At 42.7% G+C, this 21,602-nt stretch overlaps 1 protein-coding gene across 6 annotated transcripts in view; it reads right to left on the bottom strand.

Annotated features, from left to right (window-relative positions):
* Nucleotides 1-21,602, bottom strand: part of ZDHHC8 (zinc finger DHHC-type palmitoyltransferase 8) — a 118,754-nt gene that overhangs the window by 12,143 nt on the left and 85,009 nt on the right. For all 6 annotated transcript variants that reach the window (XR_010348862.1, XM_064393032.1, XM_064393030.1 and 3 more), the window contains 7 exons: nucleotides 14,363-14,484; nucleotides 10,907-11,064; nucleotides 7,616-7,788; nucleotides 6,313-6,415; nucleotides 2,977-3,068; nucleotides 1,234-1,366; nucleotides 246-363 (listed from right to left, as the gene is read on the bottom strand). Coding sequence is in view for 5 of the 6 variants with exons in the window: in XM_064393032.1 (XP_064249102.1) it covers nucleotides 246-363; nucleotides 1,234-1,366; nucleotides 2,977-3,068; nucleotides 6,313-6,415; nucleotides 7,616-7,788; nucleotides 10,907-11,064; nucleotides 14,363-14,484 (899 nt within the window). In the remaining variant the exon portion in view is untranslated. The remainder of the gene's footprint in view (nucleotides 1-245; nucleotides 364-1,233; nucleotides 1,367-2,976; nucleotides 3,069-6,312; nucleotides 6,416-7,615; nucleotides 7,789-10,906; nucleotides 11,065-14,362; nucleotides 14,485-21,602) is intronic.

Raw genomic sequence — 21,602 nt, 5'->3', positions numbered from 1 at the left:
GGGTTTAAAAGAGTTTATAAACACTGTAAAACTGACATGAAAAATTCAACCTAGGCTTGCATAAACTGCTTCAAGCTGGCTTTTCTCTCCCTTTCCTGCTGTTAATTCCCCTAGTCTGGAAGTCTTATAAATAGAAAAAAATCCTTCACCCAGATCCCATGTTTTGAAAGAATACAAGAAACATTTCCAAGTGACTAAAATAGTTTCTTGTAAATAAAAATAAAATACTGATCATGCAACTATACCTTCACTGGTGCCCAGCTGCCCTTTTAGCTCAGAGTACTTGCTTGGATCTCCTTTGGCTGGGAGAGGTGGTTGCACATCCATACTCTTATCCTCCAGACCTTCCAGGCTGATTTTAGACTGAAGAAATAAAAAAAAAAAAATCAATCCTTACATGAAACTTTGTTAAATAACAGCATGTGGCAGAGTGCTGGATATACCAAAGAACCAGAACTATCTATACCTATAATGACAAATGGGATTTAGCATCCACTGCAGGCAAGGACTGTCACATGAGAAATTAGCATTGTCATAACCAGTAGAATTTTAAATGCACTATCCTGGTCTACTTGGCAAACGAAGTACTATAATCATCATGCTAATTAATATGTGGTAGAAGACAATAGTGCTTTCTAGCATTTTTCAGCAACTTTCCAGGTAGCTCTCAGCAAGCAACAATCCAAAGCTACTTCCAAAGGAGTAACTATCCACAAAAATCTTGCAAGTTGGCTATGTTTGAATCCACCACTTTTTATGGGACTAAATAAATCCTTCTCTGTTATTCATGCCAGGAGAAACTGAAAAGAGGAGAGAAGAGAACTCAGCTTCTGAGTCAATATTCCTTGCCCTGGACCACAAGCCTTCCTGCAGCCTGGAAGCTCAGAGCATTCTCTGAAGTAGAACAGCTGATCTAGTCTGGTGGTACAAGGGTTCATTAAAATTAATTTGAACACCAAGAGGTGACAGCTCTTGGAACAGAAAATAACTACTGCAAAGAACATGCAACTCTTCCAAAAGAAGCCCAGAGGGATTCCATGCCAGGGCTGCCTGTTACTGGATCAAGAGCTGCTGTTACTGAACCTGTGCTACTTTCAGAGCATGAAGTATATGACAAGGACTCAAACTCTACTTTCTGCATCATCTCAAAGAAATTTGTCAATGAGACTCATTCCCAGGCTTGGTAATGCTCAATCCATGCCCTCCAGAAGCAGAGCTTGGAGCTTTCCTCACCTTGCTGCGGTTGAGGTTGGCTTGGATGCCGTTGTCGCTGATCTTCACGGTGATCTGCCGCTCAGACAAGTCCGGTCTCAGGAAGGGAGGCTTCACACTCACAGCTTGCTTCTTCTTGGGCTCAACCACATACCTGATTAATGGTGCAACAGTCGTCATTAAAATAAACAGTAACCTAAGAACATGGCTTAAAAAACTTCCCACTTCCAGGTTATGATTTAAGAATGTGTCAGAATCTAGGTAAGAACCTCCATTTATTTCAATGTGTGTAATAATTAAGCAGCAATAAAAAAAATAAGAGTTAGTGAGCGAAAGGAGAGGATGCATTAAAAAAATCAGCAATTCTTGAAGCATTAATGGACAAGAGCACGAAGAGAGCAAGAGAGGCCTGCCACCAACTGAAGTGTCTGACTACATCATCCCAGTTAACATGAAACAGCTGCCTGTGGTGGGAGTCAGTGATGGGGAACAAGACCCAGCACATGGGGAATTACCATGGAGAAGATGATGTGCTGCCAGTTCTAACTTACCACATGGTGACTTGTTTCATGTTTAGTGTTCAAATAAATGGAGGTAAAAGAGACTGCCAAGTCTATAGGAAGCAAAAAATCTAAGAGGAAATGGCTGACTTTAGATATCTAATTTCCCTCCACTGGAATAGAATTCTCTAAGTGCAATTGGCCAGTGTCTGTACAATGCCTAAATATCAATACACACACAAGCTTTCTCTGTTTTATGTAGTGAACAGGACATTCTAGTAGTGATGGCTCAGGGACCTTCAATATACAGAACAATCTGAACAGGTCTTCACAAAACACAAATGTTCTGCTCGTTACAGTTCTGTGAATAGCCATGACGACGGTACTCACAGCCCCTCTCTTAACACAAGTGTCTCACAGCGTTTAATACCCAGCTCTTCTCATCCACCTTGACCTGATTTTTATGTTTTGGAAGGTTTGAGAAACAGCTACTCCAATGTCTTTAACACATGTAACAGTCCTTTAGAACTTATTTGTTGTATAACAAAGGGGAAAAAAAGGCAGATAAGAGTGTCAGGGTCTGGAATTTGTTCAACACCCTAAAGAGGCTCAAATAAGTCTTGTAGTAAGATTATGAATACGTTTGCAGGCTGGACAGCTCAGGATCTAGAATTATTTATAGTCCATCTGATCTACTGCATTAAGATCCTGATTTCAAAATGTGAAACGATAAATCCATTTCCCCAAAAATAGAAAGCCATAAATAAAATCTCAAGTTCTGTGATGTAGATCTCATTGATAATCTGTTTTATGATAATGAACGTGCCAGTGAGATTGAAAACTACAGCAGCCTTAAATTAGATTTAAGTCTTAAGGAGAAAGGCTGATTTTAGCTTCCTTCCTTTTCCCCAGCAGACTGGACATTGCCTGTACAGTATAAGAAGTAGTGTGGGCAATATGATAACATATGGATATTTACCTTGTTACTGAAATCCACTGGATAAACAAGCTGGTGAAGACAAGGGTATGAGCTCAACAAGCTCATTCCAAAACAATATTTCTGGGATAAAGGTGGTAATTACAGATTACAGCCATGCAGCAGGGAAGCAGCTATCACAGAGCTCTACCTTCAGGACTGTTTTGCTTTGCTTTCCTCTTATTCCATCAATGATCCTTGGCTTGTGAGCCCAGCCAAGCACATTTCTTCCCCTGTCCCAACAGGGGCTCTTGCTCCCTCATTCCCAGCTGAGAGCATCTCTCTTACCTGGGAGCCAAGGGGCTGCAGAGCACATGTTCCACATTTCCACAGCATCCGCGGGTAAAAGGATTCACTCCCCCACGGAATTTCCCTGTCACCTGCAAACATGTTCAGGACAGTGCTCAAACATCTGGTTACATAAAAGTCATCATCCAAGCCTCAGAAAGCCAAGAACAAGTCTGACCCTTCTGTCCTTCCCAAACAGATCATTTTTCTTTGAATGCTGCACTTTTTCTCTCCAGCTCTAACACACCACCTCTGTCAGCTAATTCCAGCTAGGAGGCACTCAACTCAAGATTCTTCACAAAAGGACATTGCTGAATGTGACTGGGTTTCAAAGTGATGTGTTCACCTCTCCATGCTGCTCCTGCACTGGATTTGTGTCTGCTCCCAGCCAGACATCCTGTCTGGGTCTCTTTCATTCCCATCACTTCCCCTCCTCTGCCTTGGCGAGTCCCCCCCAAACCAACAGCAAAGTTGAATCAGCGTTCCCAAATGCTGGATAAGATCAATGTTTCCTCTCTCTCAGATCCCATCCTGAGCAGCAATCACTACAAACCACTGCCTTATGTGGGAGGGTGCCAGGAACTCCCTGGTGATTACAATGTTTGCTTGTAAATGAGCAGGTTTAATAAAAGCCAAGCCTCATTAGACTGGCGGGATCCATTCAAGGCTTCATAAGCATTATAAAGAGTTTGTACTCTACAGGCACATGCTCAAAAGTCACCATATGGGGATAAATACCAATAAAGCCTGGGAGATTAATGGTGGTTGCCATTAAAAGCATTACTGTTGTTGTTTGCAAGTAAAGCATTTTAATCAGCTCATAGTTCTGATCTAGCAACAAGTTTACAGAGCACCAGAAATACTTTAGTAACTTGCACATAAAATAACGATGAAATGATTCTGCATATATTATGCTGCCTTGTTGATATAACATAAAGCTCTTTAAGAGGCCAAGAGAGAGAGGCTGGAAGATCTGAGATTTGGAAGAGCAACCTTTTGATGAAAACATGGGCCTGGGACATTTGGCATGTCTGCATTCAATCCTAGGCTCACACTGACTTGTGCCAGATGCTGGCAAAGCATTTCATATCTCTGTGCCCATTTTCTCAAACACAGTATGAAAATAAAATTTCTCCAACTCACAGATTAAAGTACTAATTATATCAGTTTGGTTTCTAAAGTAGTTTGAAAATCACTGCTAGAAAGCAGCCTAAGAAGGAAGGGTATTTATTTACTCTATTCAGAAACTAAAAATACCAGGATATGAGCAGATGTTGGGTTATGGGTTATTTTCATTCCATAAAAGAATTTCAGAGGCATTCAGAAAGCTCAGAAACATTTAAACCCAGCCACTATGCACTTTTCAATCACAGTCTGCCTACTATGAATGCTCAGAACTTACAAACTGCAGAATTAATAAATACCAAAAATTTACAGTAAAAACCCAAAAATGTCTGTACTACTGGCCTATAAAATGTACTGGAAAAAGAGAACAAGATAAGCTGAGCATATTGCAACTGCAAAGCTGACAGTAGATAACTACCAGTGTGAGAAAAGAGACTGAGACTGAGATTGCAGGAGAAAAGGGAATGTTTTAGAACAGTGGCAAAGCCAGGAGCAGATCTCATATCCATCTCTCCTGGTCTGGTGCTCTAATTACTTAGATATGCTTCCTCTGAAAGGACTTCAGGGCTGGGAACATCCATCCCTCAGTTACAGATAACCCCTACATATGACTAAGCAGAAATTAAGACCAGATTATATTTAATTTTCAAAATGGCATGGGAAGATGTAATAAATCTCAAGTGGTTTGGTAGCTCAGGAAACCAAACCAAGTTAGGAGACATTTTCCAACAGTTATTTTGATCACAGAAAAATCCTCAACCTTTCCAAATTCTAGTGATCCACAAATACATTAAATTAAATTTTACATTTTTTAAAGTTAAATTTTTTCTTCTTTTTCAGCCTAAAATTTGCATGAAGAGTTTATATCACTGCATAAAGACAAGCCTAAGGCAAACCATGATTTGGGCTATGAGACCAAAATGCCCTTGTTTCATGCTACTATTGTTAGCACTATCAAATCTAATACTTGGCCAAAATTAATTTTAAAATGAAGAGCAGATGATTCTGAGCAGGACAGAGAAAAGCATCTGAAGATGACAGCTATGGAAGCTTGCTTTGTTCAAAGGCCATGTTAGGCAACTGTTCGGGATGACTTCAGATTCCTTGCTTATGTAAACCTCCCACACTCTTCTGGATAAGAGTTTTTATTGTCTCTTGTGGGATGGAGACAATGTCATCTCAGTTTACGGAGGCCTGGCCTCAGACAGATGTTTTCAACGCTCACAGTCTGCCCAGGAGCCAGACAGCTCCACAGCATGGAGCCATCAGCCCCCAGGACAGCCAAAACAGCTCAGTGGGAGCTGCAGAGCACCCATGGGGGCAAGGGCAGCAAAAACCCATCTGAAAAAAACCCAAATCACAAGGGAAAAGAAGTATGGTGGGAAAAAATGTGAAAAAGCCCAGATGTGAGGGTCACTTTGGAGCTGGAGCTGTGGAAGGGAAAGCACTGGAATGCACAGAGTTCATGAACTTTGGGATGAGGGCTGAGACCAGTGCCACACCTGCAGACCTGCTATTGATGCCATCACCCTGATCTCTATCAGCCACACCAAGCCATCAGTGTGCACATGAATGCAGGTCTGCATCAACCACAGGGACTGTGGCTCATGGACAGTGAGTGACTGCAGGGGAACTCGAGTTTTACGGGCTTTTTGGCACAAGGTGTCATGTTGGCACTTGGATTGGAGAAGCAAAACAAGCTGGGTCCAACAGCACTCTGTGTGTGTGTGTGAGAGTTCATATGCATGAGAACAGAGGGAGACAAAGAGCTAACTCAGACCCTGTTATGGGCAGCGAGGGCTTGCTGGGGGAGTTCAAAATACCAGGAGAGAGGGCAAATGATTTCATCTTTTCCTTTCTTTCTTTCACTCAATCTCATGGATTGTTCAGTCTGACTCAAAGTTTGAACTTCTGGGGTTGATGGTACTTATCACATAAAACCTATTTCAAGGCCATGAGTAGATTTGAAATAATAAATAAGCCTGGGGTGATGCTCTGTGACTAAAAAGGTGAAACCTTTGTCTGCAGTGTATTAAAAAAAAAATCTGAAAATAAAAAAATAGGCAATCTTCCTAGATCTTCACAAAAGCTCCAATAAGAGCATTACTGGTAAGATCTAGACCATCTTTAGCTTTATCCAAGCTGACTTGTTGACTTCCCTTCCCACCTCAACACTTTAGCCACAAACACAGAGAAAGGATTGCTTCTTACCTGTTCATTCGTTGTGCGCCCTCGGGCCACTAGAACAATGTGGAAGCCAGTGAGACCAATGACTGGGATAAAGAACAACCCAGCCACACACATGACAGCCATTCTGTATCCAAGAGTTAAAGAAACTGGGATGAGTGAAGGGAAAAAGAGTCTGTGAAAGACAGGGAGAAGAAAAGGAGAAAAAAAATAGGGGAGTGTCACAGTGTCATAGAATGGTTTGGGTTGGAAAGGATCTTAAAGATCACCTAGTTCAAACTCCCCTGTTGTCAGGACATATTTCAACATTCCAGGCTGCTCTAAACCCTGTTCAACCTGACCTTGGACACCTCCAGGGATCCAGGGCCAGCCACAGCTTCTCTGAGCAACCTGTGCCAGGGCCTCATAGTGAAGAATTTTATGCTAATAACTCATCTAAACTTGCCCTCTTTCAGTTTGAAGCTGGTCCCCCTCATCCTTTCACTCCAGAGCCTTGTCCAAAGTCCCTCTCCAGCTCCCCTGGAGCCCCTTTAGGCATTGGAAAGGGCTCTAAGGTCTCATTACAACCTTCTCTTCTCCAGGCTGAATAACATCAACTCTCCCAGCCTGTCTCCAGAGCACAGGGACTCTCTGAGCATATTTGTGGCCTCCTCTGGACTTGCTCCAGCAGCTTCACATCCTTCTGATGTTGGTACAGCACTCCAGGTGGGGTCTCATGGGTGCAGAGTAGAGTGCTCCTCACCTTTAGCAAGGTCTAACTAAATTTCATCTCAAAGTTAAGTCCATCTGCTCCTAGTCTGGGTCCTCACCCTTGAGACGGTTAAAAAGTAATGTGAACTCAGTGATTCTGGCTCTACCTTTCTACCTTCTAAAGAATATTCTGCACTAACCTGTAAGAGCAGTATGACCCCTCAGAGCCAGCAATTCATGTGTTACACCAGCATGCAGGGGGCTACTTCCAGAGCACACTCTGCTCCAAAGCACAGCAAGAGTTTTAACACAGCAAACAGCAGTGGAGAGCTACACCTGCTTGTAAGTTAAATTCAGGGAGGCAGCTCATCCTTCTGCTGGGTTGTCATGACAAAGATTGAGAAAGACAAAGGGTCACCTACAGTTTCTGGAGCAATCCATGCTCACAGAGGTACAATGGGAACAGAGGAAAACCTGCACTGAGCATTTAGAGGAGGAGAGCAGTGGGGGATCAGGAGAGGCTCCACCAGGACAATAAGCTGGTCTCTCAGGAGGCTCCTGGAGAACAATATCCAGATTCATTGTTGCCCATTTTCCTCAGTCACCTTGAGTCTGGAAAGACCAACAGGAAGGATACGTAATGGTAGTGTGAGCTGCTCCCAGCTTTTCCATATGGTTTAGTACGAAGATGAGCCCAAAGGTGAACACTCCAACCATGTGCGTACTTAAGGACAGCAAGAAGAGAAAAAAATAGCGGTAGTTCCTCCGTCCTATGCAATTGTTGACCCATGGGCAGTGATGGTCAAAATCCTTGTAAAGAAAGGGAGAGATAGGGAAAAATATCCAAACAGTGAAAGAAAATACATTGCCTTAGAGATGAATCTGAACCACTGTCATGTAGAATTACATCAGACTAGTTCTGCAGCTTTACAAAATGCTTGACTGCCTTTTATAAGACCTTTTAGGACCAAGTTGTTTCTCTGCCCATGAATGGAGAGGTACTTGAGTGTTTATAGGGTTTGAAGAGAGGATATATCAAACATAAAGGACAGACTATTTATCTGCTAGCAGCAGAAGCCCTAATTTTTTATCATCCTTAGCATGAGTCAATTACAATGAAGTTATTATAACCTAGAATGGTTTGAAGATGCAGTAGTGCTCCAGAATGCCCTGTCCCACATTTCAGTATTTATACACCACTGAATGAGTCCACTTTGAACAATGGACATCACAAAGTACCTTTTTATCAAGCAGGTCACAAAGAAAAAGAACAGCAGGATCAGACAGAGGCAAAGTTATGCACAGGTTCATTAAGTTATGAATCCAAACCTATTTGTCTCAGTCACAAGTCCAAAGTCCCCTACAAAGTTAGATCCCTTTTAACAGGAGATTTAATAATGAGGGCAAGCCACAGACACCCTCCAAGTGCCTTTACACAGTTCTGTAAGCATGTAAATCCAGTGTCTCCAATGGGATTATTCCTGACGTGAAGACAAGATCAGGTGCAAGAAATAAATCCTTCTTACCTCTGTGTTCTTCAGAGCAGATATTACACATTCATTGCACCAACAAATGAATTGTTTATTCTTCACTTTGTGGCAATGCTATTTTTAAGCACTGCTCAATGATGACACAGGGGGTTTTGTATTTCTAAGTTTTGCACAGTGCATTTACCAAAAATTTACAAAATACAGAAAAAATGGATTAGAGCGTTCTCAAAGCACATTAGAAAATGACTGGGGCAACTTAAATATTAATGTCATTTCAGGCTATATCTGAAATGCTGACATAACATCTGTCTGTTATGCAAATCTGGCTGTATGCAGCCCAAAATACCTATGGATTATGAAACTATGTAAGTACTCACTGCAAACATTTCAATTAAGAAAAAAATCTGACTACTTTTGTCACAGATTTATTTTTGGGTCCCTCTGGTAAGAGCATGCTTTAAGTTTTAATTTGTTTTATTTCTGCAAGTGTTGTCTGCTTTTGCTGTTTATTTATTTTTATCAAATTGGTTCAGAACTTTTATATTTGGGGAAATAATTCTGACTGTACACTCTAGACTGACAGTGAAAATATGTGAAGTACAACCCTGAGTACATGGATCCTACATGGAAAGCCAGCAGAGTCACTCCTGTTACTGTCTCAAAGCTCTTCTAGAATATGACAGGTGAGTGGGAAATAAGCATCACAAGAATCAATAAAACATGTTTAAGGCCATGATTTATTGATTCAGAAGTCATTAATACTTTTTGCCTACATTCCTCCACAGCAGTAGTAATTTAATTACAAGCAGAGCTCTTTACTTGTGCACCAGAATAGTAGGGAACATTCAACTGACTTGACTATGAATAGAACTTGTGGAGAGCTAGCCAGAGTCACCTTGCCTTCTGCTATTTTATGCAGGTTCCTTTTGGATTCCCTCCCATTTTCATTTCTGCTGCAGAACTGACTCCCATGGAGGCCTTACATCAGCATGAAACTTCAAGTGTTTATACCACTGAGTTTTGAGCAATCTTTTTCTGAGAAAACTTCATTTCCTGAAAATGAATTTTTATGCTGAGCCACCGGGGAAGGTGGAAGAAACAAACTCCATGGGGCAACTGAGAATTTACCATCATTTAAACAATCCTCAGAACCTACAATTAGTGAAGACATTTATGTTTTAAAACTAGTAACGTACGATTCAGGTTTTCTACCAAAAATCCAGCTCTGTGCAACAATTCACAGCAGTCTGAACAAACTGTGTGTCACAACTTACAAATAGCTGTGGCTATTTCCCTCTACCCAGGGACCTTAGCAGCTCCTCACTCTCAGGCTTCTAAAATCCCACATCATTCTAAAGCCTTCCAAAACAGGACAGCCTTGTCCTATTTATCAATGGTTACCAGGCACAGCCCTGCTTCCAGATAATTATAACTTAGATATATGACTGACACAAGATAAATCCAGGCAGCCTTTCTCTCACTTGTAACTGTGCTACTCTCTTTGGGACTATTCCCTTGCTTATGGCAAAGAGGATTAGGACAAAGGTAGTGTATACAGCATTCCAGCTGACTCTGGTATTTTTTCCCCTTCTGATTAGTAATTCCTTTCATTTTAATGGCACAGCTGAATATATTTTAGACATATTAAGATTTCATCTTTCCATTGAAAAAAAAAATAGACCTTGCAGCAGAAATGATCCCTTAGAAGTAGAATTTTTAGCTCAGCAATAAAAAGTCCCCTGGCAATACACGGCTGTGAATACAGTGCTCTGTACCTACATGTCTGGGAGATGCTTACAGCCCAAAAGCACATCGTACTGTTTAGGGTTATTTTGTAAAAAACCTGTGTGACTCACCAAGACCCTAAGGGTAACAAGAATCAAGAAAGTCCCCTAATTCAGAGCAATCAACATTAGAAACATGAATAAGTTCATGTTGTGAGCTTGGATGTTGAAAAACACATGGGCTCCTTCTATTGACTGGAGAACCATTTGCTGAACCCTGAGTTTGGTTCTCCTGAACTCACACACCATTGTGGCTTCTCTGCTTGTCCACTAATGTAGGCACCAGTTTGCTCCAAATTAAATGATGAACCTTAAGCTCACAGATGGCAAGTTCAAATGGCTCACCCTGAATTTCTTGCTCTCTTGAACTCTGCACCAACCCTCCCATTCACCCCTTTTTTTTACATTCACAATCCCTCAGCTACTTCAAGGCAGACGCAGCCAGCATTATAAATTTTTACTTTAATCACCACTGCCGACAGGGCTGACATCGAGCATCGCCGCATTTGTCACACACACAACTGAGGGCCGTGCTTCGAATGGCAGTGCTCAGCAGGAGCCACTGCAGCTGTGAACCCCCCAGAGCTGCACTCTGGGCCAAGGCAGCAGAGCAGGGGCTCGCCCGGCCCGCGTGGCCCAGCCCGGCAGCGTTACCTCCACGCAGTTGTCGCAGACGCTGCAGTGGGAGCAGCGGGGCGGGCGGTAGAAGTGGCAGGTGGCACACCACTTCATCCGTACTTGGATTCCTTTGATCTCCACGTTCTTGTACAGCGGCGCGCGGAAGTCGTCGTCTTTATCCTCGTCTTCGTCTGCTGCTCAAGGCAAAGCTGAGAGTTAGTGCAGGTAGCAGAGGGCAAGGAGAAAAGAGCTGCTCCTGTCAGTGCCCGGGACACAGGGACACTGACACAGATGGTTTATCCCCTCTGCCCTGTTTAAGAAAAGAGTTCATTAAAACATAAATGCACAAAATAAAACCCAGTCTGTAACAGACAAATATACACTGGGTAGAAAAAATATGATTCTAGATTCCTGCGATCTTTATTTGTTTCCTCCTGACAGAAAATCTAAGACGTTCACATCTATTTAACACCTGGTTAAACATTATAGTGCAGCTGCCATTGGTTGACTGGCTCCAAATTAGGTGGAATTTGATAATGTTGTCCCAGAGGAACATCAATTACTGTCATGCAGTTCTATATTAAATCTTCTCTAGATGTGTTATCATGATCCAATTTCCATTGACTTCAGAGGGAATTTCTCCCTTCACCTAGATGAGCTTGGGATCTGGCTCAGCTACAGCATTTATCTGCAAGAGTATTCTCTGGATTAAGGTTTGCGTGTGGAAGCTGAGTGCTGTACTGGCACCATTCCCTATAATTTTCCTTCCTAACTAGTCAGTGGGACTCTTAGAGAGAGCCAGACTCTAAATCCCTTAGGCACTTCTATAAATACAGTCTGTAGGTTCTCCAATACCATTATAAACCTGCCCAAGCTGTGTAATACATGTGGGCAGAAAACAAGACACCGGAACAGTCACACCATTTAAGCTCTTATAAAAAATCTGACTCTTATAAAAAAATGCTGACAAAAAGTCCGTACATTATATATACCTACATGCATTTAAGCATGTTCCTTTTGCAGAATTCAAACACAGAGTTTGTACAAAACAGATCCACATCAAAAATACTGAAAGCCAATTGCAGTTGGTATGATTAGCCAGCAAAAAACATTGCCAGTCTCAACCTAGACTGTAAATCAGATTTTTCAAGGCAGCCCCAATTTCAGTTACTTGATACTTCCTTTCCTACTCATTCATTCTGGTGTATTACCAGAAATTCACTCACACAGAGCCAATACTGATTCATACCAGAAAGATTCAGAGAGCCAAGAAATTTAAAAAAAAAAAAAAAAAGAGTAACAGATCTGGGAGTTTGATTAAGCTGCTCTTCAGCAAGCTGGGTTTCTGCAGCCCAACTTTTATAATTTCCCCCTACAGGCCAGGTTCTAGCTGCCAGACCTGCAAGCTCATATAATATAGCTAGAAATGTGTTTATTTCCAGTTTCCAGAGACCTGAGCAGAAGAATACATTGACAAGGAATGTATCTTACTACACAGATTCTCATACACTGATCCACTGACATGGAGCCGCCAAGTCTCATATTTTTCTAACAGATTTTTGGTGGCTTCCTTAAGGAATTGTGATATTTCATTAGAGTCTCAGCTTTTGTACTACTTATTTGTTGTTTTGGTTTTGAAGTAAATTCCTAACCATCAGAAATGTGCTATGAAGCTTGAAAACCAAGAAGACTAAACCTAATTTCAACAGCAGAAAGCAAACAGAGTGATTGTGCATTCATTTTAAGTCACTCCTACAATTCCTGAACTCCTTGCGCTGGCAGCTCTGCGGGTGGCGTGGGGTGGTGATAAGCTTTTTTTCACATGCACACTTGTGATCTGAAATAACATCTGCTCCTCTTTCCTCCCAGCACTGGTATTTATAGTCTTTTCCATCTTTTCCCTTATAAGTTTGCTTCCTTCACACATCTAAACTCCTACTCCATTACCTTCTCCCAGGACGAATGCCATGTCTTTTCTCTCCCCTTGCTCCCAGCATCTTCCTGACAAAGCACAGGCACAGAGATGCAAGGCCAAGGCCACAAATAAAGTGAAAGACAGTAGAGGGTGAACTTTAGGAACTCCTCCTCTTCCTGCTTTGCTCCTGACTCCCTTGTGTAAAGGGAGAGGGGATGGGAGGGAAGCTGATGAGAAAGTTTCTTTTTGATCTCCCTGTGTGTTTATTCCATAAATGCAAAGTCCAAAATGAAGAACTTGTTTGCAAAAGGAAGTTAGAGAAGCCCAGAGGAAGGTATGAACTGACAATACACTCAGCACTGATCACTCCCAGGGCCTGGTGATGTCCAGCTCTTCTCTGAGGGAACTGCCCTGCACAAACACACTGGATTCTCAGACTGATAATGTTCCGTGTTGAAATAACCACTGCTATCTCTGCTGTGATAAAGAAACTAACAAGTCCAGGAAACTCCTCAAAACTCCACCAGCATAAGTTATTTTGAAAGTCACTAGCATTTGTAGCTTTAAGTACCTACGTACTGTATCAGTGGATCTTACACAAGTGACTGAATCTTGCCTCTGCCTTAGACTGCCTTTACACACAATAATTTCCTTAATTGGAGTGCTGCAACACTTAATCAGGGGTTCAGAAGCTTCAGCTGAGAGGAATGGCAGAGAGATGCTCATCATTAGACCAAGCTACCTTGCTATTCAGGGAAGCCAGCAGGACTGGTACCTTGCTCTTGTCAGGTAGCAATTCAAAACAGACACTGAACTTGGTGAATAGAGGTGAGGAAGCACAGCTTGCAGACAGCACAGATCCATTGGTTTAGACAGACTGCCTAGAGCAGTCTCTGCTGCAAACTGCATGTGAATAATTATTGGAAGACAGATAAAATGAGGTGATAATTCTCTCATTAGGATGTGTTAAAAGAGATAGCTGCACTGTGGTTCCCATTACAAAAGCTGAGTGATCTCTATCCTATTTAATCAGCTGTGAATCAGTACTAATTTAAGAAGGAATATCTTTCTAAATGTATACATTTTTAGACACCCTAAGGCAAGCCCTAATCATTATCTGTTCTAGCGCTCAATGCTTCTGCATTTCTTTTAAGGTATTCTGGAAGGACTGCTTTGATGAAACTTGCAGAAAGTTTAGCCTCTCCCCTCTGCCATGCTCTGCTACCTATTGTGAAGACAGTGACTTAAATCCAGTGTGCCAGCATGACAGAGGGGATAGCAATCAAAATCACATCACTCAGGAGAGCTATCCAAGGAGAACTGTTCTACACAACCCTGTGCCCTCCAGTGCCAGCCTGAGCAAGTGCGAGGACACCCAGGAGCTCAGAAGAGAGCTGGAGGGTACCCAGAATTTCACTGCCATCCCATCCCTACTGACACTCAAGTATAGTAAATAAATAAATACAGTCTACAAGATTAATCAGCAACTTCTGTGTTTGGATACCTGGCACCTCCTTTGGATTGGATTTTCAATGTCCCCTCTCCCCCCACCCCTGCAACAGTCCCGTTTCTGTTACCTCGTGGGAAAACTCCGGGGTCCATGAAAGTTGCCATGCTGAAGTTTGCCAGCACAAACAAGAAAACGAGTCCATTGTACACTGGGATGGCTGGGGAGATGGCTTTTGTCAACCAGGGGCACCTGTGGAGAAGAAAAGTTATGGGTGAGGGCTCTTTCAGCTGTAACACATGGTTTGTTCCTACTCACTACCACCACACAGAGAAGTGCTCTGGGCCACCCCAGCCATGCAGCAAGGCTGAATTTGCAATGTAACAGAAATTTCCAGGGAGCCAGTTTCAGTGATCACTGCAACAACACCCTCTGTAAAGCTGCTTTGTTCCAGAGCACAGAAAGCCCTGATTGTTCACAGGGCTCACAGGGCTTTGCCACCCTATTGCCTTATCTGCAACCTGGCGTTTTACTACTCTGTGTAGCAGCTTCATCCCATTGTTGCAATTCTTTTACCTTCTCTACTGCCTTGTTGCAGCTGGGGTTACTTTCAATTTTCCCTGGTGTAAATCACAATAGGATTCAAACCATTGATCCCCAAAGCAGGGGCAAAGAGAATCACATTTGCTTCTCACTAAGCTTCCATGGTTTTTAACACTCAGAACCAACACTACAAAACCTCTCCTTGGGGGAAGGCTTTGTCAGACCAGGCTTTGCAGGTGTCAGCAGAAAATGCAATATCAAAAAGAAAGTAGATGGCATATGCCATGTGAACAATGTACAGAAGCACCAGAAATATTTGTTGCTTACCCAGTGAGTGTAACTGAGAGGAATTGAAGATAAAGGGTAAAGGAGAACGAGTAGGAGACTTTGGAAAGAGGATGGGGAAATGCCTGTTAATTAGAGGAAAATTGTTCAAACTGCAAACACTTCCCACCAGCAGAGAAGGGCATGATGAGGCAGAATAGAGCCTGCCTTACAGGCAGCTTCACCAAATAAAAAGCAGTGTGCATTCACTCAGCCATTCACAATCTTTGAACACCCCACCAAATGCATTTCTCCTGTCTGCAGGAGGAGGTTTGGTGTTACAGGGCCACTGAGGAGAAAAATCTGATCAATCTCATAATACTTGCAAATATAAATAAGGAAGAATGTGGGTCAAAGTATGTAATTGAAAAAAGGACCCCTCACTGAGTAGCTCCTTAGATTTCCACTTGTCTTGACAGCCAAGGGCTCTCCCAAGGCTGCTGAGCAGGCAGACATTCAGCAATGCCTGCTGCCATTAGCATAAATCTGGCCCATGAATTCTGGTATTTTGCCTGCATTACATCTACAGTTGGATCTGATTGTCTGCCAGGCTGAAGCCTGTGCAAACAAGGAGAAAACAACAAGCAAGCAGCCTTCTTCCCCAAATTTGCACTGGGTTTGCTACCAAGAGGCTGTTTTGAACAGCTGAGAATGGTGTTACTGACCTTGAAGGGACACTGAAATGTGCTCTTGTGACCAGTGTTAGGAAGTCACCACGTTTTCTTCTCCTGTTTCTTTGTGGGCAGGCAAAAAGAGATTGTTTTGCACTCCCCACCTCTTCACAGCTGGGTTTTTATCACTGCACTGCTGCAAACTGCTTTTTAAAGGACCTTTCCTTGTGTGTGCTTCACTCAGCCTAGCCTGAAGTGAGGAAAAGATGGACAAGTCCTACCCAGGGTGAATGAACTGTAAAGCCACGAGCAAGACACGTCTGTGGCCAGGGCCAAACCTGCAGGCTGACTAAGGGAGAAGGAAAAAAAACCAGCCAAAGACAGCTTGACTCCAGGAGGCAGCTACCCTAAGAACCTTATGTTTCCCAAAAGGTGGAATTTCAACAAGTAGTGAGGTCATACTGACTTGCTGCCTTGCTCAGTTTGCCTCAGAGCAGCTGCTGATGACTGAAAACCAAAGCAAGGCACAAGTTTCTCACTTGCCAGGAAAGGTGCTGCTGCAGTGACCTTGCCAAGCAAATTGCAGGCCTGCCACTAACAACAGTTTCTGCCACATCCTCTGGAGGAAAGCAAAATAAGTCCTGAAGTAAGCGGTTATAAAATCAATTCTGCTCAGGGAAGAGTTCTTCCCTCTAAATTATAGTAAAATTAGATTCAGTAATGGGCATGACTGACTTAATTTCTTCCCATGAAGAAATTGCCTACACAGAAAGATTATGAAGTTACCCATTGCTTGTCAAGCATGGAGGAGAGATGTCCTTGGCAGTAAAGTCACGTAGGTTGGCAAATCAAGGGACAGGAAACCCTTTCTTACAGATAACTAGTTACGCTGAACGAGATTATAATGAGAGAGACTGTCTCAGATGATTAATGTAAGCATTTTTTAACATTCTCATTTGTGATTTATTTTGTCATATTCCAAACAAATATATCAAAATATTAGGTAGAATTTTAGCCATAAGATAAACTGCACAGCTCATTTAATGGGTAAACAGCATATCTGAAAAGACCTCACGGAAGTTGAAATAAAGAATAGAGTGAGTCACTGTACATACTAGCCACAAGGTCAGCTCACAATCCTTCCATTTCTTCTTCCCAGAATTGTTATGCAGCATCACAGATTACATAAAATTAGATGGGACAAAAGGGGCCTCATTTGTAAACTAGACTGGCTAATAAAAACAGATGTGGAGATCAAGTCCTGGCTCATATCTGTAAAGAGATCTAAAAAAAAAATTCCAATAGGATTCACCAAAATGATGCAGCCTTCTTGCCCCTCACTAATGCACATATGATTTTTGGCAAAATGACAGAAATTCTAATCTAAGCCTAGCAGGTTGTTTTATCACTAATCCGTCATGTGAAAGCCTGACCTCTGCCCCTCTGCCTCAAGCAGAAAGCTGCAGAAGTGTTGAAGCAGGACCTGTAGCAAGTTTCTTTTTACTCTGTGCATATTCTCTCTCCAGGAGATCTACTTCCAGCAGCAATTATGCCTATTATATAGGAACAACTATAGCTGAAGTTTTCCTTTCCTTTTTCCTAACAGAAGTTGTTCCAAATCCAGACAAACAGCACACAGAATTTAAAACTTTCTTTGGCTGGTGAACCCAAAATTTCAAGAGGCTACAGTTTTATGTCTTTAACTCATCTCACAGTGATGAGTTAAAGTCACAAATTCCAATTCACAGTGGAATTATATACCAGAAAGGGTACCACAACTTTTATAGGGCTCCATGAATTACATAGAGCCAAGACCAGTGTATAATCCCCTAATGGAGCACCACCAGATTTTTCTCTGAGAGAAAGTAATTGTACAATGTGTGTCCTCTTCCAAGTTAATTTGGATCCCTCCCTTGAACCAGAAGACCTGCAGGGTAATGTTGCAGGTACCAGCCATACTGCATCAAGGACTGCTCCAAAGAGAAACTTCCCTTGCCTTTGTTTACTGCAGATTCAGAGCCAGCACAGGCCACCATGACATGCTGGGGATAATTATGGATCTCAAATTTTTCCAAACAAAGCACACAATTACACAGGCAGCATTTCCCTCATAATTATACTTCTCTGACACAGAGAGATTCTGTTCATAACTCAGTGGAGAGTAATTCAGGGCGACAGATTTAATCTCATTTATCCTATTTGCTCTGGAAACCCTATCCTAATAAAATGGAAAGTTAAAAAGATTAACAAATAGGATCACACAACTTGCTAGGTGTCAGATAGACTTAGCATGATCAGCTGCCTTCCTCTGCTAAATTAAACAACAAATAATCCTTTCTGCTTTTTTGCCTGGTGCTTTGTAGCAAGACATGTTTGTGTCTTACAATTATAGTTCACCTATGATTAAGTAATTGAATGGGACATTTTTCCCGAATCCTGCTCTAAATTAATATTTTGCATTTTTCATTAAAACATTGTTAAGAGAGACAGTAGGCCACAGAGAATGGAGGCTGGGATTTCAAGAACCAGGTTCTAGTCTTGGCTCTGACATTGGCCCACAAGCCACCAAAAGTCACCTCCTCCCCCCAGCCACCCCAGTTACACATTCTGCAAACCCCTGTCAGACCACCTTCCCCACTACAGGGCAGAGAGTCTGAAAGTCTTAAAGCATCTCTGTTAGGGCCAGGCTGGTGGCCGTGGTGTTTGTGCCCCTGGAGGCAGCTCTGGGCACCCACCAGCCTCCCCTGAAAGGGGCAGTGGTGTGAGGAGGGGTCTGTGATATACCCAGCAAACAAGGCTGGCTCATTTTACAGCCTGCCTGCAGCACCACAAGCATTTGTGAGCACGTCTGGAGGCCACAGACAAGGAGCAGGACATGGGGCAGGAGGCTACAACCCTGCCTTTTCCTGAAGCTGCTTGTGCAGTGCAGAGATGTGGGAACCTCAAGAGATGGGCATCCAAGCTTTGGACACAAGAAGATCCTCAAGGATTGTCTAATTGGCTGCTCAAATACACCTAATCAATCTGAGATTACCACACATCCTTCCCCTCAGCCTCAAACAGATGGCTGATGCACAACAAAACAAATAATTTCTCCACAAATCACAAGGCATGGGGTTACTACAAGGAAAAGAAAGCATCTCTCAGCTCAAATGTACTTCTGCCATCATTACAGTGGTAAAAGAGGAATGTGGAATAGCTGATTCAGTGCATGCAAGTAGAAGCAGATCAGCAAAGTAGGAACTAATTAGATAAGAGGGGTCAACAAGCAAACATAATTTGACTAAGAACAAGTACTAATTTCACTGGAAACTTTCAAACAATGTCCACAGACTGTAGAAGCCTGTCCCTGATTCATTTCCAAGAGTTTCCAGCCAAACCCTGAGTGCTCAGAACATGTTTGCAGTGTAAAATCCATATAAACAATTTCTAATCATCTAACCAAAGATTTAACATTTCTAATATCAACCCTAGGAGCTGGAACCAACATCCTGGGCTGTCCAAAAGCTGCCCTACCCTGTAAGGTAAAAGAGTCAGGAAGGCTGAGGGGACACACCAGAGCAGGGACAGCTCCACAGAGGTAGAAGTCCTCCTCAACCAGCACTGCACCAGCTGGAACATAAATGAAAGGGCTATCAACTGTCTGATTCTGAACACCCACACTGTAGAAGGATTTGGAGTTGGATGTAAACTCTCTACTTCAAAAATCATTCCACCAGTTTGTATGTGGAACAGAGAAGGTGCAAGACACATCCTGAAGGCTGTGCATGGCCCAGTCTGCACCACAGAGCAGAGAAGGGCAGAGCTCTCTTAGTCTTTAACAGTTTTAATCTAAAACATTTCTCACATGTCCCAGTCTGGGCAAGATTTTTCTATTTATACACTTTTTCCTACCCTGAAATTACAGAAAAGTACCTTTCTGGAATAGTAACAGAAGAAAAAAAAATTGCTCATTTTCAATTTTTTGTCACTATCAAAGACAGCATGAAGATTATTGTATATCTAAAAATATTTTCCAAGGTGCTGAGACATCTGTAGGTTTAACAAGGCATCACTGGAAACAGTCAGAAGAGAATTTATGTGAGTGTCATAACCAATGTGAAACAGAACAGCAAGTCTTGTGAAAATAGCAGGAGGTTCTGGACTGTCAGGTTCTTTGCTCAGCTCTGCACATCAGATTTTGATAAGTGAACTAATTTCTGCACCATATCTTACTCACTGGCAAGACTGCAGATAATACATCGTTGCCATAGCACTACACTCTCACTGTGAGTATGGCAGTTGTACTGACAGAAAGTGATATCAAAGTAAAGGATAACAAATCCAAATGTTACCAAAAAATGGAAAAAGGACAAGTAAATACTGGAAAATTTATTAGTGAAAAGCAGTAAATTATGAGAGCTGAGTGTTGCATAGAACAGCTCATGCTGGTGATAAATAGGACTTACCAAAACATCTGCCCTGAGTTTTCAGGTGCAGTTTTCCAGCAGAAGAGGCAAAAAATCACCCCAAATCCCACCACCAAAAACCTCATTAATTTCATGAGTCCCCTTGCTCACTGAAATACAGATGAACACTAGAGATGGAGGTTCAAATCCATCACCTGCTTAACTGTGCTTAATTAATCACAAGAAATGTGCTGGAATTCACTCAGGTTTAACAAGAGCTGATGGGGTTTCAGTGAACTTTCCATTACACTCTGGACTCCATCCAAAGGCTAGTGGTTCATGTCTGGCAACTTACAGATCAGAGGAGCTAAATCAATTAAAAAGCCAACTTGAGATGTAATGGTCCTTGGTGAAAAATCTTATCTGGGCTATACATCACCCCCAAAGTAAAACACAATCTACCCTTTTCACAAAGCTGCCTGAAAGCTCTGGATCATGTTCCCTTCCTCCCTTTTTTAACAGACTCCAAATACCTGAGAAAAGCCAGTATTGTCATGTGAACTATGTGGGAGAAACACAGAGAACGAACAAGAATCCCAATAACCCAATCTGAGTGAGACCACCACAGGTGTGAGCCCACCCATCAGCCTCAGGTCCAGAAGCTGTCCAGCCACCCCAGACCTAGTGTCCAGGCACAGGCTGACCCTGCAGCCAGCGGGCAGCAGGTGCTGTGTGACACTGGGTGACTTCACATCGTGTGCACGATGCAGACAGGCCTGGGCTGGGCTGGACTCAGTGCTCAGCCCTGCAGAGATGCTCTCTGCACACTCAGTGAGCCCAGGAACCTGAAAGAGAGACCCCAGTCGTAGCCAAGCCATTGGCTACTGCCAGGAGCTGCTCTCACACTGCTCAGAGCAGGGCTTGGGCAGGCAAGGACTGGGCTCACCTGCAAATACACAGCAACCCAGCAAAATCCTCCTTTAAATGTGCTCTGCAGGGAGTTAAGGACCCACTCAGCTTGCAGTTACAGGAAGGCCCAGGACAGAGGTTTTGATGTAATTGTAAAGGAATATGCTGTAATAGTGCAGCAGCACTTGAAATGCCCAGCTCTTGGTTTGCACCCCAGATGGAAGGCATTCACTGCACACTGATCTGGGGTACAGCCAGGCTGCATTTCAGAGCACACTGTAACATTTTTGTATGAGGAGAAGGATGATGCTCACAGCAAAGTGAGGCAGTAGGTCTTCATGGCACTTCAAGTGTCTAATGGGCTGTGAGCAGCACCACTCCAAGCAGCAGAGAATGCTCTGGTGCCTCAGGAAAGGAGCCAATTGCCAGTGCTTGGGCAAATCACAGATTCTGGGTGCAGGCACATGGGGTGAGCACACAAATCCAGAGACAAAAACCTTTTGTTTGCTTTTTCAATCCTGGACTTTGCAAAGCCTAAAATGCCACACAAGCTGGAAGAGGCAAGGACAAGTCTAATCCAGGGCTTCTCAGACAT

Source organism: Passer domesticus, chromosome 17 (genome assembly GCF_036417665.1).
Source record: "Passer domesticus isolate bPasDom1 chromosome 17, bPasDom1.hap1, whole genome shotgun sequence".
Classification (NCBI taxonomy): domain Eukaryota; kingdom Metazoa; phylum Chordata; class Aves; order Passeriformes; family Passeridae; genus Passer; species Passer domesticus.
This window is presented reverse-complemented; position numbering and strand designations above follow the sequence as displayed.